Here is a 16690-nt window from a genome sequence, read left to right as displayed (position 1 = left end):
GCAGACAGTGTAGTTTTTATGGGTGCAGTGATGTGTTTATGGGGCAATGCTGTGCTTATGGGCGCAGTGCTTTGTACAGGCACAGTGCTGTGTTTATGGGTGCAGTGATGTGTTTATGGGCGCACTGCTGTGAACGGGCGCAGTGCTCTGTTTATCAGCACAGTGCTGTGTTTATGGTGCAGTGCTATGTTTATGGTGCAGACAGTGCTGTACTTATGGATGCAGTTCTGTGTATGGGCACAATGCTGTGTTTATGGGCGCAGTGCTGGGTACAGGCGCAGTGCTGTGTTTACGGGCGCAGTGCTGTGTTTACGGGCGCAGTGCTAGACTCTTCTGAAACACAAGCGTTCGCCCTATCTTAACTTCTGCTTTCTTAGGCCTCCGACACACATCCGTTAAAACCACGCACGTGTAATACGGGACGTTTTTCAGATCCGTGATCCGTTTTGTTGTCCGTTTTTATGGTCCGTGTGGCCTTTGTATGACCGGCGTATGCTAGCCGTGTGTGCGTGTGTAATGCCCGTGTGTGCGTGTGATTTGTAACTGACGTGTGAATGTTTTTTTCCGTGTGAAATGTTCCGTGTTTAATGTAAAATGTCGTGTTTGATTACCCGCAGACAGCAGACAGAGTTGTGCGCTGAGAATGAACTCGGGTGAACTTCACCCGACTTCATTCTCATACCGCGGCTCTGTCTGGGTGTCGCGTACTGATTAGCGGTCACCCGTGAAGGACTCACCGATGACCGCTAATCCCCTGAGTGACTGAATTGAGCAGCGCGATTAGCACTGCCATCACTCAGGTTACCCGCGGCTAGCTTGAGTCCACCCCTTGTGACCGCAACTCACCTGTGACTTCATCGCTGTCACTCGGGCGACTTGCTATCACAGGTGGAGGATCCAGCGGTGGCCGCGAGTAACCTCAGTGACAGCTCAGCTAATCGCGATACTCACCTCAGTTGCTGCATGGAGCTGACAGGAGCGGCGGAGTTCTTCTGCAGCTTCTGTCACCTTCATGTAGCAGAGCTGGAAGCGACACGGGACCTCCGTGGATTACGCCGGACATGGATGGGTATTTGGGGCATAATAAATTAGTGAACGAGGGGGTTTTTTTAGTGTTATTTCAAATAAAGTTTTTTTCGTTGTGTGTGTTTATTTACTGTAACTTACAGATTAATCATGGAAGGTATCTTGGGGAGACGCCTGCCATGATTAATCTAGGACTTATTGGCAGCTATGGGCTGCCAATAATTCCTTTTACCCTGATTGCCAACGCACCAGGGCAATTCGGGAAGAGCCGGGTAGAGTCCCAGAACTGTCGCATCTAATGGATGCGGCATTTCTGGGCGGATGCTGGCTGATATTGTTAGGCTGGGGGGCTCCCCATAACAAGGAGCTCCCCATCCTGAGAATACCAGCCTTCAGCCGTGTGACTTTACCCTGGCTGGTATCAAAATGGGGGGGAACTGCACGTCGTTTTTTTTTTTTAATTATTTATTTCTTTTACTGCACAGTATAGATCCGCCCACCGGCAGCTGTGATTGGTTGCAGTGAGACAGCTGTCACTCAGCGTGGGGGCGTGTCTCACTGCAACCAATCAGGCGCCGGTGGGCGGGCAAAGCAGGGAATACGAGATGGATTAATGAGCGGCTGGCTTTTTCAAAATAGTAAAAGCCGCCGGAGCAGTGTGAATGCCGTGCAGCGCCGCGCCGGAGATCGGTTATCGGTAAGTATGAGAGAGAGGGGAGACTGACCGACAGACAGAGAGACAGACAGACAGAGAGAGACCGACCGACGGACTAAGGGAGATTGACCGACATAGACAGAAGAAAGAAAGAATAGCCGACATCACTACAAAAAAAAGCACAAAACGTACACGGAGCATACAGAGATGCATCCGTGTCACGTACTTGTGCGCACCAAACCATTGACTTTCATGGTGTCCGTGTGTGCGTGTTCCGTGCAGTAAACTGACATGCTGCCGTGCAAAACGGATACACATACGGATCACGGACACACGGACATGATGAAAAACGCAAGTTTGACCACAAACATAGATTAACATTGGTGCACGTTTGTCCAGGTCTCCAGTATATACGGAAACGGACAAAACACGCACGTTTTTAACGGATGTGTGTCGGAGGCCTTAGGCTAAGACCCCACGTTGCTTTTTACCTGCTTTTTCAACTGCAGCGTTTAATGCCAAAATGGATGTGTTCTGCTTTTCAAGCAAAGTCTATGGGAATTTGGGTTTCTTGTCCGCACTATGCAGTTCAAACTGCAGCCTTTTTGTGGCAGAAATTTGGGCAAAAACTCAGCTTTGCAGTGCAAAACCCAAATAGCAAATCAATTCACATGTCAGTTGTTTTTGCTATTTGATATTTCTTGCTTTTTGCTACTTCTCATTGACTTCAATTTTAACAAAATGCACCGCAAAAACAATTGACAGGGTCGTTTTCTGAACACATGGTTTTTGACCAAACTTATGCAAATTTTGAGATGCGTTTGGAAACGCAAAGTGCGGACAAGAAATCATGAATTCTCATTGTCTTTAATGGAAAACCAAAACGCATGCATTTGGGCACAAAAACGCTGCAGTTCAAAACTGATCCTAAACGCACCTGAAACGCAGGTGAAAACGGAAAGTGCGCACATAGCCTTAGGCTAGTTTCACACTTGCGTTCAGCGCATTCCGTCACTATGGAGAATAGCGCAGTCCGTTAACGCACTGCGCTATTCTCCATAGACTTATATGGACGACGCACTGTAACGCAAGTGTCTGCGTTGCATCTGCTGGATGACGCAGCGTCGTTATTTTGACGCTGTGTCGGGCGGATGGAACGCTGCATGTAACGTTTTTATGCGCTTGGCGGAGTGTCAAAAAAACGCAACCTGCAGGAATCCGTTTGGCGTCCGTTCTTTTTATAATGGACGCCTATGGTGGCGGATTCCGTTAGAATGCGTCATTTGACGGATTCCGTTAACGCATCCGTCTTTACACAACTGCGCATGCCCAGATGTGTAAAGTCAAGGAAAAAAACCTATAACGGATTGCGTTATTTTGTACGATCCGTAGCATCCGTTGCATCTGTCACAACGCAATGCTACGGATCCCGTCCAACGCAAGTGTGAAACTAGCCTTAGCCTAATACTATATTCCCATAGTGGGAAAACAAGGATTATTTTCTGTTGCGTATTTGCTTGAATAGGAAGAAACCTCATGCACATGGCAGAAAAATATCCAGAGCGCAAACTGAGAGAAGCTGCGGACATGAGCCCTAAAGCTCTGCTAAAAATGTCCCCCTTTGGGCCAAGTTCAGATTGTAAGCTATTTTATAAGCTATTTTAATTTTTGCGACTTTTTGTGCTTTTTTTATATGCATTTTATTGCTTTTTTCAGCTGTGGTTTTGGTTTTTAGTTTTTTTTGGTAGGTCGGGTTTTAAATAAATCATTTAAGCCGATGGCAAAAATCTGCAAAAAAACACCAAATGTTTACAACAATAGAAAACTGACAAGCTGCGGATCCAAATGTGCGGCCTCGTCCCGCTCCTTCCATATCTGACGTGGTAAATGCCGCTGCTCACATCCACATATACAGAATTCCCTAAGACCCCTAATATATTCTCAAGTCTTTTGTGCCCATGCCCATATTGTGAGCCCGGCTTTGTCATACCGGGTGGAGGTCCCGCTTCTTACACCCCTCCGCATCTGCCACTTGTAAAGAATAAGACAAAGGCATTGTCCTCGCCTCCGCTCCTCCAGATCTGGTGACCTCGCCTTCCAGTTAACCCAAGAAAACCTTTCCCACAGCCGAGATCCAGACAAATCTGGCAAATCTGCAAAGTTATGCCGAGATAAATCCCTACCCCACCCCCGACTGCAAAACTCGTCAGGAGAACGGAAAGCTGCGTACAATGGTGGTCACCCAGCTTTTCTGAGGTCATTAACTGCAATTCTACAGATGTTTCTGCTATTCAGGAGACTAGGAAAGCTGGGTAGTCACACCTGTGGAAAATGGGAATTTGTCCAGTAATTGTTGCAAAACGTTATGTATTTGCCATTCAGGAGACTGGAAAAGTAAGGTGACAGCCCCTATTGGGAATGCATTAGATGTACCCAAGTTTTTCAAAACTTCTGGACGACAATTCTGCTTAGTGTTTTCATATACCCTGGGCTCCTTATAAAGGAAACTTAGATGTATTTGCTTTTTAGAAGACTAGGAAAGCTGGGTAGTCACACCTGTGGAAAATGGGAATTTGTCCAGTAATTGTTGCAAAACGTTATGTATTTGCCATTCAGGAGACTGGAAAAGTAAGGTGACAGCCCCTATTGGGAATGCATTAGATGTACCCAAGTTTTTCAAAACATCTGGACGACAATTCTGCTTAGTGTTTTCATATACCCCGGGATCCTTATAAAGGAAACTTAGATGTATTTGCTTTTTAGGAGACTAGAAAAGCTGGGTGAGAGCCACAATAAGAGCTATATTGGTTGTCACCCAGCTTTTCCAGTTTCCTGAATAGACCGCAAATCTACTTACCGTAGTTATATAGTGATCTACCTGAAAGGTTACTATTGCTGAAAAACTAGATGGTTTTGTCATTTATGAGTCTGGGAAAGCTGGGTTGGAAACCCTGTGGGAACGACAAATCCAAACATGCCTTATTGCTGCAATACTTGATTTTTCATTCAGGAGACTGGGAAAGCTGGGTTGGAAGCCCTGTGGGAACTATGAATCAGAACATGCTTTATTGCTGCAAGACTCCATTTTCCATTCAGGATACTGGGAAAGCTGGGTTGGAAACCCTGTGGGAACTACAAATCCGAACATGCCTGCAATACTCTATTTTTCATTCAGGACACTGGGAAAGCTGGGTTGGAAATGCAACGGAAACTATAAATCGTAGCATGCATTATTGCTGCAAGACTCCATTTTTCATTCAGGAGACTGGGAAAGCTGGGTTGAGAGCTTGTCTGTTGTATGTCACTCAGCTTTCCCATAATGCATATCTAATTAATGCAGAGTCTGGGAAAGATGGGTTACATCCATAGTGACCTTCTTAGGCTACTTTCACACATCCGGATTTTTGCTCTGCGGCACAATACGGCGTTCTGCAGAAAAACCGCAAACGTCTTTTGTAACGCCGGTTGCGTTTTTTTTTTGCATAGACTTACATTAGTGCCGTATTGTGCCGCAGGGGCTTGCGTTCGGTCCGGTTTTTGCCGCATGCGGCAGATTTAGCCGATGCCGCGGCCGGATCGAACGTTCCCTGCAACGTTTTTTGCTCCGGCAAAAAACACCGCATCGCGCCGCATCCGCCCGCTGCGGCGCATTTTTCAATGCATACCTATGGAGGCCGGATGCGGCGCGATGCGGAAAAAAACGCATTCCGCTCGCCGCATGCGGTTTTTTCCACTGCGCATGCTCAGTAGCATGCCAAAACCGGACGGGCCACATGTAAAAACTTATGCAAAGGATGCGGTGTTTTCGCCGCATCTGTTGCATAGTTTTCACAGCCGGATTGAGCCGCACCGCTCAAACCGGATGTGTGAAAGTAGCCTTAGACTTGTGCTGTAATATGTCCCAAACTTTCTTACTGCTGAAAAATGAGATACAGTCACCATTCAGGAGACTGGGAAAGCTGGGTGAGCGTTTAGTATAGTACTGTACGGTGTATGTACCATTATATAAAGTCACACTATTTTGTATTTATCTACAAAAGGGCTGGGCAGGGGTGCCATGCAGAGGTCTGGGAAAGTTGGGTGCTAGTCCCCATGGGCAGGGTATAGTGGAAGCAATATATTAGTTGTTTCCAGACAATAGATACTTATATACTTCATACATATATGGAGGCAGCTGACTGGTCCTGTTCCTAGATGGCACAGTGGTGCAGTGCCAGTGCCCGGCCTCTGCCCATACGTAACGACTGCTACTTTAATCCTCACCTCTGGGATCTGGAATCTAATGTTTGCACAAAGCAATCACAGCCTCTTCCTGGGCGCGGATCAATCCTGCTGGTTAATATTCCGGTCAGCGGGAAGTAAGAATGATAACATACAAATGTGATCGGCGGCGGCGCGGGCTGGAGGTGCTGATGTCAGCCGGATGGTGTCACGCATAATAATCTCTCCTTATTATTATGCAGCTTCATAACTGAGAGAGAGGAGACGAGCGCAGGAACCGGAGTGAACAATCACTGCCTGAGAGCATCATAGGATCCCCAGCACCAGCCTCACGCCGGGCACCGGCGGGGCACTGCGCACATCCACACGTAGTGTAATGAGAACAACATTAATATTACTGTCCGGATAAGTGTCACGCCAGAGCTGTGCACCCTAGCAATCCCCAGCAGCAGCGGCACACAATCCCCAGCAGCAGCGGCACACAATCCCCAGCAGCAGCGGCACACAATCCCCAGCAGCAGCGGCACACAATCCCCAGCAGCAGCGGCACACAATCCCCAGCAGCAGCGGCACACAATCCCCAGCAGCAGCGGCACACAATCCCCAGCAGCAGCGGCACACAATCCCCAGCAGCAGCGGCACACAATCCACAGCAGCAGCGGCACACAATCCACAGCAGCACTGGTACACAATCCCCAGCAGCAGCGGCACACAATCCACAGCAGCACTGGTACACTTTCCCGAGCAGCATCGACACATCATCCTCAGCAGCACATCATCCTTAGCGGCACATCATCCTCAGCGGCACATCATCCTCAGCGGCACATCATCCTCAGCAGCAGCGGCACATCATCCTCAGCAGCAGCGGCACATCATCCTCAGCAGCAGCGGCACATCATCCTCAGCAGCAGCGGCACATCATCCTCAGCAGCAGCGGCACATCATCCTCAGCAGCAGCGGCACATCATCCTCAGCAGCAGCGGCACATCATCCTCAGCAGCAGCGGCACATCATCCTCAGCAGCAGCGGCACATCATCCTCAGCAGCAGCGGCACATCATCCTCAGCAGCAGCGGCACATCATCCTCAGCAGCAGCGGCACATCATCCTCAGCAGCAGCGGCACATCATCCTCAGCAGCAGCGGCACATCATCCTCAGCAGCAGCGGCACATCATCCCCAGCAGCAGCGGCACATCATCCTCAGCAGCAGCGGCACATCATCCCCAGCAGCAGCGGCACATCATCCTCAGCAGCAGCGGCACATCATCCTCAGCAGCAGCGGCACATCATCCTCAGCAGCAGCGGCACATTATCCCCAGCAGCAGCGGCACATCATCCTCAGCAGCAGCGGCACATCATCCTCAGCAGCAGCGGCACATCATCCTCAGCAGCAGCGGCACATCATCCTCAGCAGCAGCGGCACATCATCCTCAGCAGCAGCGGCACATCATCCTCAGCAGCAGCGGCACATTATCCCCAGCAGCAGCGGCACATCATCCTCAGCAGCAGCGGCACATCATCCTCAGCAGCAGCGGCACATCATCCTCAGCAGCAGAGGCACACCATCCACAGCAGCACAGGCACACCATCCACAGCAGCACAGGCACACCATCCACAGCAGCACAGGCACATCATCCCCATTAGCATCAGCACACCATCCCCAGTAGCACCGGCACGTCTCCTGTTGTATCCCAAGCTCTTCTCTGTCTCCAACACAAAGCAAGAGTGAAGTGTCTTAATGCTGCGTGCTGTGCAGTGTATACGAGCACTGTGCAGTGTATACGAGCGCTGTGCAGTGTATACGAGCGCTGTGCAGTGTATACGAGCGCTGTGCAGTGTATACGAGCGCTGTGCAGTGTGCATGGATGGGTGCAGTGTAAATAGGTGCAGTGCAATGTGTATGGGTGCAGTATATGGTAAAGTGCAGTGTACAGTGATTCAGTGAACAGAAATCTGTATGAGCGCAGAGCAGCAGGGGTGTAACTACAATGGGTGCAGGGGATGCAGACACACCCGGGTCCTGGAGTCTTGGGGGCCCAAAAAGTGCCTTTGGTCAAATGAAAAGACCAACACCATTAAAGTCTTGCAATAATCGGTGCCCCATTGGAGATTTTGCATTGGGGCCCATGAGCTTCAAGTTATGCAACTGCTGAGCAGTGTGTATAGATGCAGTGTAGAGTGTATGGGCGCAGTGCAGTGTTTTTGGTCAGTGCTGTGTACATGTGCAGGCAGTGACGTTTGTTAGGATGCAGTGCAGTGTGTATGGGCGCAGTGCAGTGTGTATGGGCGCAGTGCAGTATGTATGGGCGCAGTGCAGTATGTATGGGCGCAGTGCAGTATGTATGGGCGCAGTGCTGTGTTTATGGGCGCAGTGCTGTGTTTATGGGCGCAGTGCTGTGTTTTTGTCCGCAGTGCTGTGTTTAAGGATGCAGTGCTGTGTTTAAGGATGCAGTGCTGTGTTTAAGGATGCAGTGCTCTGTTTATGGGTGCAGTGCTCTGTTTATGGGTGCAGTGCTCTGTTTATGGGTGCAGTGCTCTGTTTATGGGTGCAGTGCTGTGTTTATGGGCGCAGTGCTGTGTTTATGGGCGCAGTGCTGTGTACAAGTGCAGTGCTCTGTTTATGGGTGCAGTGCTATGTGTACTAGTGCAGTGCTCTGTTTATGGGTGCAGTGCTGTTTTTCTGGGCGCAGTGCTGTGTACAGGGGCAGGGCTGTGATGCGATCGGGTGACATTTTCTGGAGTAAACTTTCATACAGGGGCAACGATTTTGTGCCTCTTGTGAGGAGCCCGCTGCCCCCTTGTGAGGAGCCCGCTGCCCCTTGTGAGGAGCTCGCTGCCCCTTGTGAGGAGCCCGCTGCCCCTTGTGAGGAGCCCGCTGCCCCTTGTGAGGAGCCCGCTGCCCCTTGTGAGGAGCCCGCTGTCCCTTGTGAGGAGCCCGCTGTCCCTTGTGAGGAGCCCGCTGCCCCCTTGTGAGGAGCCCGCTGCCCCCTTGTGAGGAGCCCGCTGCCCCCTTGTGAGGAGCCCGCTGCCCCCTTGTGAGGAACCCGCTGCCCCCTTGTGAGGAACCCGCTGCCCCCTTGTGAGGAGCCCGCTACCCCCTTGTGAGGAGCCCGCTGCCCCCTTGTGAGGAGCCCGCTGCCCCCTTGTGAGGAGCCCGCTGCCCCCTTGTGAGGAGCCCGCTGCCCCCTTGTGAGGAGCCCGCTGCCCCTTGTGAGGAGTCCGCTGTCCCTTGTGAGGAGCCCGCTGCCCCCTTGTGAGGAGCCCGCTGCCCCCTTGTGAGGAGCCCGCTGCCCCCTTGTGAGGAGCCCGGTGCCCCCTTGTGAGGAGCCTGCTGCCCCCTTGTGAGGAGCCCGCTACCCCCTTGTGAGGAGCCCGTTGCCCCCTTGTGAGGAGCCCGCTGCCCCTTGTGAGGAGCCCGCTGCCCCTTGTGAGGAGCCCGCTGCCCCTTGTGAGGAGCCCGGTGTGCCCCTTGTGAGGAGCCCGCTGTCCCTTGTGAGGAGCTCGCTGCCCCCTTGTGAGGAGCCCGCTGCCCCCTTGTGAGGAGCCCGTTGCCCCCTTGTGAGGAGCCCGCTGCCCCCTTGTGAGGAGCCCGCTGCCCCCTTGTGAGGAGCCCGCTGCCCCTTGTGAGGAGTCCGCTGTCCCTTGTGAGGAGCCCGCTGCCCCCTTGTGAGGAGCCCGCTGCCCCCTTGTGAGGAGCCCAGTGCCCCCTTGTGAGGAGCCCGCTGCCCCCTTGTGAGGAGCCCGCTGCCCCCTTGTGAGGAGCCCGCTGCCCCCTTGTGAGGAGCCCGTTGCCCCCTTGTGAGGAGCCCGCCGCCCCCTTGTGAGGAGCCCGCCGCCCCCTTGTGAGGAGCCCGTTGCCCCCTTGTGAGGAGCCCGTTGCCCCCTTGTGAGGAGCCCGTTGCCCCCTTGTGAGGAGCCCGCTGCCCCCTTGTGAGGAGCCCGCTGCCCCCTTGTGAGGAGCCCGCTGCCCCCTTGTGAGGAGCCCGCTGCCCCCTTGTGAGGAGCCCGCTGCCCCCTTGTGAGGAGCCCGCTGCCCCCTTGTGAGGAGCCCGCTGCCCCCTTGTGAGGAGCCCGTTGCCCCCTTGTGAGGAGCCCGTTGCCCCCTTGTGAGGAGCCCGCTGCCCCCTTGTGAGGAGCCCGCTGCCCCCTTGTGAGGAGCCCGTTGCCCCCTTGTGAGGAGCCCGCTGTCCCTTGTGAGGAGCCCGCTGCCCCTTGTGAGGAGCCCGCTGTCCCTTGTGAGGAGCCCGTTGCCCCCTTGTGAGGAGCCCGTTGCCCCCTTGTGAGGAGCCCGCTGCCCCCTTGTGAGGAGCCCGCTGCCCCCTTGTGAGGAGCCCGCTGCCCCCTTGTGAGGAGCCCGCTGCCCCCTTGTGAGGAGCCCGCTGCCCCCTTGTGAGGAGCCCGCTGCCCCCTTGTGAGGAGCCCGCTGCCCCCTTGTGAGGAGCCCGTTGCCCCCTTGTGAGGAGCCCGTTGCCCCCTTGTGAGGAGCCCGCTGCCCCCTTGTGAGGAGCCCGCTGCCCCCTTGTGAGGAGCCCGTTGCCCCCTTGTGAGGAGCCCGCTGTCCCTTGTGAGGAGCCCGCTGCCCCTTGTGAGGAGCCCGCTGTCCCTTGTGAGGAGCCCGTTGCCCCCTTGTGAGGAGCCCGCTGTCCCTTGTGAGGAGCCCGTTGCCCCCTTGTGAGGAGCCCGCTGCCCATTCGCAGCACAAGACATGAGATTATGTGATGTGAATAATCCGGCAGAATAGCACCCTATCACAGATTACCCGCTGCCCACGATCCAGAGACAATGTGAATGGGAAGGGTACGGTGCAGCCCCCCGAATACAGAGACATAGCGGTGTGCGTGCTCCTCACCGTGTGCCCACACGCCACCGTCACCTTGGATACACATAACGGGGCACCGCTGCCAACAATCTGTTGATTTACTGAACACACTGAACTGTGCCCGCACCCGGAGGTCACCCCCAGACAATGCCCTCCGCGGCTTCACATGTGCCCATTGTCTGCTGCGGGCACAGACTGGAATCAGCCATCAGCTCATGTCCACACAATGCCAGTGACTGATGCCCCCGCTGTCTAGGAAACACACATCACCCCCCAGCCCCGGAGCCCCCCATCTGCTGGGTATGGGCACAGCAGCCCCAATACTGGGCAGAGAAGGGGTCCCCAGCACCGCGCACCCCCCGGTGCCCTCTGGGCAGATAAGTTGCATGCGGCACTCACCTGTGGCACACAGCACAGCAATGCAGCCCAGTATAGTGGCAGCCATAGCCCAGTCCTGCCGCAGCTTCCATCCAGCGCCCGGTGCACACACAGCGCGGCCAGCACCTGGCACCGACTCTCCGCTGTCTGCGGGGCTCCGAGAGCGGAATCTACCACTGCGCCAGCGAGCGGGGGGAGGCGGAGAGAGTGTGCCGATCCGCCCGACCCTGCCGCACAGCAGGTGGGAGCCGCTCACCTCCCCGCCCCCCTCTCCGCGCCATGGTACAGCCCGGACCCACAGCCGCCTGTAGTGCCTCACTGCTGCCCTGCACCAGAGCCGCACATCACCGGGCACTGCCTCCAGAGCCGCACATCACCGGGCACTGCCTCCAGAGCCGCACATCACCGGGCACTGCCTCCAGAGCCGCACATCACCGGGCACTGCCTCCAGAGCCGCACATCACCGGGCACTGCCTCCAGAGCCGCACATCACCGGGCACTGCCTCCAGAGCCGCACATCACCGGGGCACTGCCTCCAGAGCCGCACATCACCGGGGCACTGCCTTTAGAGCCGCACATCACCGGGCACTGCCTCCAGAGCCGCACATCACCGGGCGCTGCCTCCAGAGCCGCACATCACCGGGCACTGCCTCCAGAGCCGCACATCACCGAGCACTGCCTCCAGAGCCGCACATCACCGGGCACTGCCTCCAGAGCCGCACATCACCGAGCACTGCCTCCAGAGCCGCACATCACCGGGCACTGCCTCCAGAGCCGCACATCACCGGGCACTGCCTCCAGAGCCGCACATCACCGGGCACTGCCTCCAGAGCCGCACATCACCGGGCACTGCCTCCAGAGCCGCACATCACCGGGCACTGCCTCCAGAGCCGCACATCACCGGGCACTGCCTCCAGAGCCGCACATCACCGGGCACTGCCTCCAGAGCCGCACATCACAGCGCACTGCCTCCAGAGCCTCACATCACCGGGCACTGCCTCCAGAGCGGCACATCACCGGGCACTGCCTCCAGAGCGGCACATCACCGGGCACTGCCTCCAGAGCCGCACATCACCGGGCACTGCCTCCAGAGCCGCACTTCACCGGGCACTGCCTCCAGAGCCGCACATCACCGGGCACTGCCTCCAGAGCCGCACATCACCGGGCGCTGCCTCCAGAGCCGCACATCACCGGGCCCTGCCTCCAGAGCCGCACATCACCGGGCACTGCCTCCAGAGCCGCACATCACCGGGCACTGCCTCCAGAGTGGCACATCACAGCACACTGTCTCCAGAGCCGCACATCACCGGGCACTGCCTCCAGAGCGGCACATCACCGGGCACTGCCTCCAGAGCCGCACATCACCGGGCACTGCCTCCAGAGCCGCACATCACCGGGCACTGCCTCCAGAGCCGCACATCACCGGGCACTGCCTCCAGAGCCGCACATCACCGGGCACTGCCTCCAGAGCCGCACATCACCGGGCACTGCCTCCAGAGCCGCACATCACCGAGCACTGCCTCCAGAGCCGCACATCACCGAGCACTGCCTCCAGAGCCGCACATCACCGGGCACTGCCTCCAGAGCCGCACATCACCGGGCACTGCCTCCAGAGCCGCACATCACCGGGCACTGCCTCCAGAGCCGCACATCACCGGGCACTGCCTCCAGAGCCGCACATCACCGGGCACTGCCTCCAGAGCCGCACATCACCGGGCACTGCCTCCAGAGCGGCACATCACCGGGCACTGCCTCCAGAGCGGCACATCACCGGGCACTGCCTCCAGAGCCGCACATCACCGGGCACTGCCTCCAGAGCGGCACATCACCGGGCACTGCCTCCAGAGCGGCACATCACCGGGCACTGCCTCCAGAGCGGCACATCACCGGGCACTGCCTCCAGAGCGGCACATCACCGGGCACTGCCTCCAGAGCGGCACATCACCGGGCACTGCCTCCAGAGCGGCACATCACCGGGCACTGCCTCCAGAGCGGCACATCACCGGGCACTGCCTCCAGAGCCGCACATCACCGGGCACTGCCTCCAGAGCCGCACATCACCGGGCACTGGCTCCAGAGCCGCACATCACCGGGCACTGCCTCCAGAGCCGCACATCACCGGGCACTGCCTCCAGAGCCGCACATCACCGGGCACTGCCTCCAGAGCCTCACATCACCGGGCACTGCCTCCAGAGCCGCACATCACCGGGCACTGCCTCCAGAGCCGCACATCACCGGGCACTGCCTCCAGAGCCGCACATCACCGGGCACTGCCTCCAGAGCCGCACATCACCGGGCACTGCCTCCAGAGCCGTATATCACCGGGCACTGCCTCCAGAGCCTCACATCGCCGGGCACTGCCTCCAGAGCCGCACATCACCGGGCACTGCCTCCAGAGCCGCACATCACCGGGCACTGCACATCACCGGGCACTGCCTCCAGAGCCGCACATCACCGGGCACTGCCTCCAGAGCCGCACATCACCGGGCACTGCCTCCAGAGCCGCACATCACCGGGCACTGCCTCCAGAGCCGCACATCACCGGGCACTGCCTCCAGAGCCGCACATCACCGGGCACTGCCTCCAGAGCCGCATATCACCGGGCACTGCCTCCAGAGCCGCACATCACCGGGCACTGCCTCCAGAGCCGCACATCATCGGGCACTGCCTCCAGAGCCGCACATCACCGGGCACTGCCTCCAGAGCCGCACATCACCGGGCACTGCCTCCAGAGCCGCACATCACCGGGCACTGCCTCCAGAGCCGCACATCACCGGGCACTGCCTCCAGAGCCGCACATCACCGGGCACTGCCTCCAGAGCCCAACATCACCGCGCACTGCCTCCAGAGCCGCACATCACCGGGCACTGCCTCCAGAGCCGCACATCACCGGGCACTGCCTCCAGAGCCGCACATCACCGGGCACTGCCTCCAGAGCCGCACATCACCGGGCACTGCCTCCAGAGCCGCACATCACAGCACACTGCCTCCAGAGCCGCACATCACCGGGCACTGCCTCCAGAGCCGCACATCACCGAGCACTGCCTCCAGAGCCGCACATCACCGAGCACTGCCTCCAGAGCCGCATATCACCGGGCACTGCCTCCAGAGCCGCACATCACCGGGCACTGCCTCCAGAGCCGCACATCACCGGGCACTGCCTCCAGAGCCGCACATCACCGAGCACTGCCTCCAGAGCCGCACATCACCGGGCACTGCCTCCAGAGCCGCACATCACCGGGCACTGCCTCCAGAGCCGCACATCACCGGGCACTGCCTCCAGAGCCGCACATCACCGGGCACTGCCTCCAGAGCCGCACATCACCGGGCACTGCCTCCAGAGCCCAACATCACCGCGCACTGCCTCCAGAGCCGCACATCACCGGGCACTGCCTCCAGAGCCGCACATCACCGGGCACTGCCTCCAGAGCCGCACATCACAGCACACTGCCTCCAGAGCCGCACATCACCGGGCACTGCCTCCAGAGCCGCACATCACCGGGCACTGCCTCCAGAGCCGCACATCACCGGGCACTGCCTCCAGAGCCGCACATCACCGGGCACTGCCTCCAGAGCCGCACATCACCGGGTACTGCCTCCAGAGCCGCACATCACCGGGCACTGCCTCCAGAGCCGCACATCACCGGGCACTGCCTCCAGAGCCGCACATCACAGCGCACTGTCTCCAGAGCCGCACATCACCGGGCACTGTCTCCAGAGCCGCACATCACCGGGCACTGCCTCCAGAGCCGCACATCACAGCGCACTGTCTCCAGAGCCGCACATCACCGGGCACTGCCTCCAGAGCCGCACATCACCGGGCACTGCCTCCAGAGCCGCACATCACCGGGCACTGCCTCCAGAGCCGCACATCACCGGGCACTGCCTCCAGAGCCGCACATCACCAGGCACTGCCTCCAGAGCCGCACATTACAGCACACTGCCTCCAGAGCCGCACATCACCGGGCACTGCCTCCAGAGCCGCACATCACCGGGCACTGCCTCCAGAGTTGCACATCACCGGGCACTGCCTCCAGAGCCGTATATCACCGGGCACTGCCTCCAGAGACGCACATCACCGGGCACTGCCTCCAGAGCCGCACATCACCGGGCACTGCCTCCAGAGCCGCACATCACCAGGCACTGCCTCCAGAGCCGCACATCACCGGGCACTGCCTCCAGAGCCGCACATCACCGGGCACTGCCTCCAGAGCCGCACATCACAGGGCACTGCCTCCAGAGCCGCACATCACCGGGCACTGCCTCCAGAGCCGCACATCACCGGGCACTGCCTCCAGAGCCGCACATCACCGGGCACTGCCTCCAGAGCCGCACATCACCGGGCACTGCCTCCAGAGCCGCACATCACCGGGCACCACTGCTGGTTTACTACATTGTGTCCTGCATCTCTTTACAGGACCTCTGCTTGCTGTCACCCAATGGATTCATTGCTGTGCACATTACTTGTTCAGACCAAACACCCATCCCAGCCCCTGCACACTTGTTACTGTTGTGACACACTTTGCCTGCACTGATACATTGTAACAAACTCAAGCAGATACCTGCACAGACTGTATTGCAGCTATTGCAGGGTTTTTATGCATTTTTGAGTGCAGATTTGTCACAAAACTACGAGCAAATGTCAGAAAGTGAATGAGAATCCTGAAGTATAGTGCACACTTTCAGTATTTTCTCTTTGCAGCTTTCACCCATTTTAAGGCTATGTTCACACATTGCGTTTTGGGTGCGTTATTTGTTTATAGTAAAAATTTAAATAAAGTTAGTTTCATTCATCACTTAAGCAGAAAAAAACGCAATGTGTGAACATAGCTTAAAAATGCTGAAATAATTGTCATGCCGCTTCTTGCAAAAATGCAGCAGTTTTCCGTTTCAGTGAGGGGAAAAAAAAAATCATCTGTGTGTGTGTGCTGGAGAATTCTGGAATCTTATTCCAAAAAAAGGGGCAAAAACACCGCGTAGGATCACAGCCTAATGAATGGGAAAAAACTGCATCAAAAAACGCGCGTTTATGCTGCTGCTTTTTTCCTGCCAAGAGTTGCTGAAAACCGTGCACCAAATAATTAACGTGTGCAGGCCTCTTTCACACGTCCTTGTCTCCGGTACGTGTTTGGTCCGTTTCCTCACGTACCGGAGACACGGGCACACGTAGACCAATTTAAATCAATGTGTTCTGCCATGGACCGTGTGTCCGTACGCTCCACACGTCAACATGTCCGTTTTTCTCCGGCATCACGGGTGTCACACGGAACGCAAACGGACCACACGGAGGTGTTCCGTGTGACACGCGCCGGAGAAAACACGTGTATGAGAAAATAATAAAAAAAAACCTTTACTCACCTTATCCAGCCCTCCTGTCTCTGCCGCTGCTGTCACTTGCTTCCGACCACCGCTCATTATGCTCATTGAATATTCACTCCACTGTGGGCCGGAAGCAGCAGCAGCGGGGAGTCGGCAAGACCGGAGACCAAATATCAGCACCACGGACAGCGACGCCAGGGACAGGTGAGCAGAAAGTTCCCGTTCTCCGGGTGTTATCACGGAGAACACACGTGTGCCATAAACACGGCTCA

The 16690-nt window shown here is 56.7% G+C and overlaps 1 protein-coding gene across 4 annotated transcripts in view; it reads right to left on the bottom strand.

Annotated features, from left to right (window-relative positions):
• Nucleotides 1–11459, bottom strand: part of ILDR2 (immunoglobulin like domain containing receptor 2) — a 260966-nt gene extending 249507 nt beyond the window's left edge. For 2 of the 4 annotated variants that reach the window (XM_075334918.1, XM_075334920.1), the window contains exon 1: nt 11121–11459. In XM_075334918.1, coding sequence (XP_075191033.1) covers nt 11121–11166 — 46 coding nt within the window. In that variant the 5' untranslated portion in view covers nt 11167–11459. The remainder of the gene's footprint in view (nt 1–11120) is intronic. The other 2 variants (XM_075334919.1, XM_075334917.1) reach the window with 1 other exon arrangement.
• Between the last annotated feature and the right edge of the window lie 5231 nt (nt 11460–16690).

Source organism: Anomaloglossus baeobatrachus, chromosome 2 (genome assembly GCF_048569485.1).
Source record: "Anomaloglossus baeobatrachus isolate aAnoBae1 chromosome 2, aAnoBae1.hap1, whole genome shotgun sequence".
Taxonomy (NCBI): domain Eukaryota; kingdom Metazoa; phylum Chordata; class Amphibia; order Anura; family Aromobatidae; genus Anomaloglossus; species Anomaloglossus baeobatrachus.
Note: the sequence above shows the minus strand (reverse complement) of the source record. Positions and strands in the feature narration are given on the sequence as shown.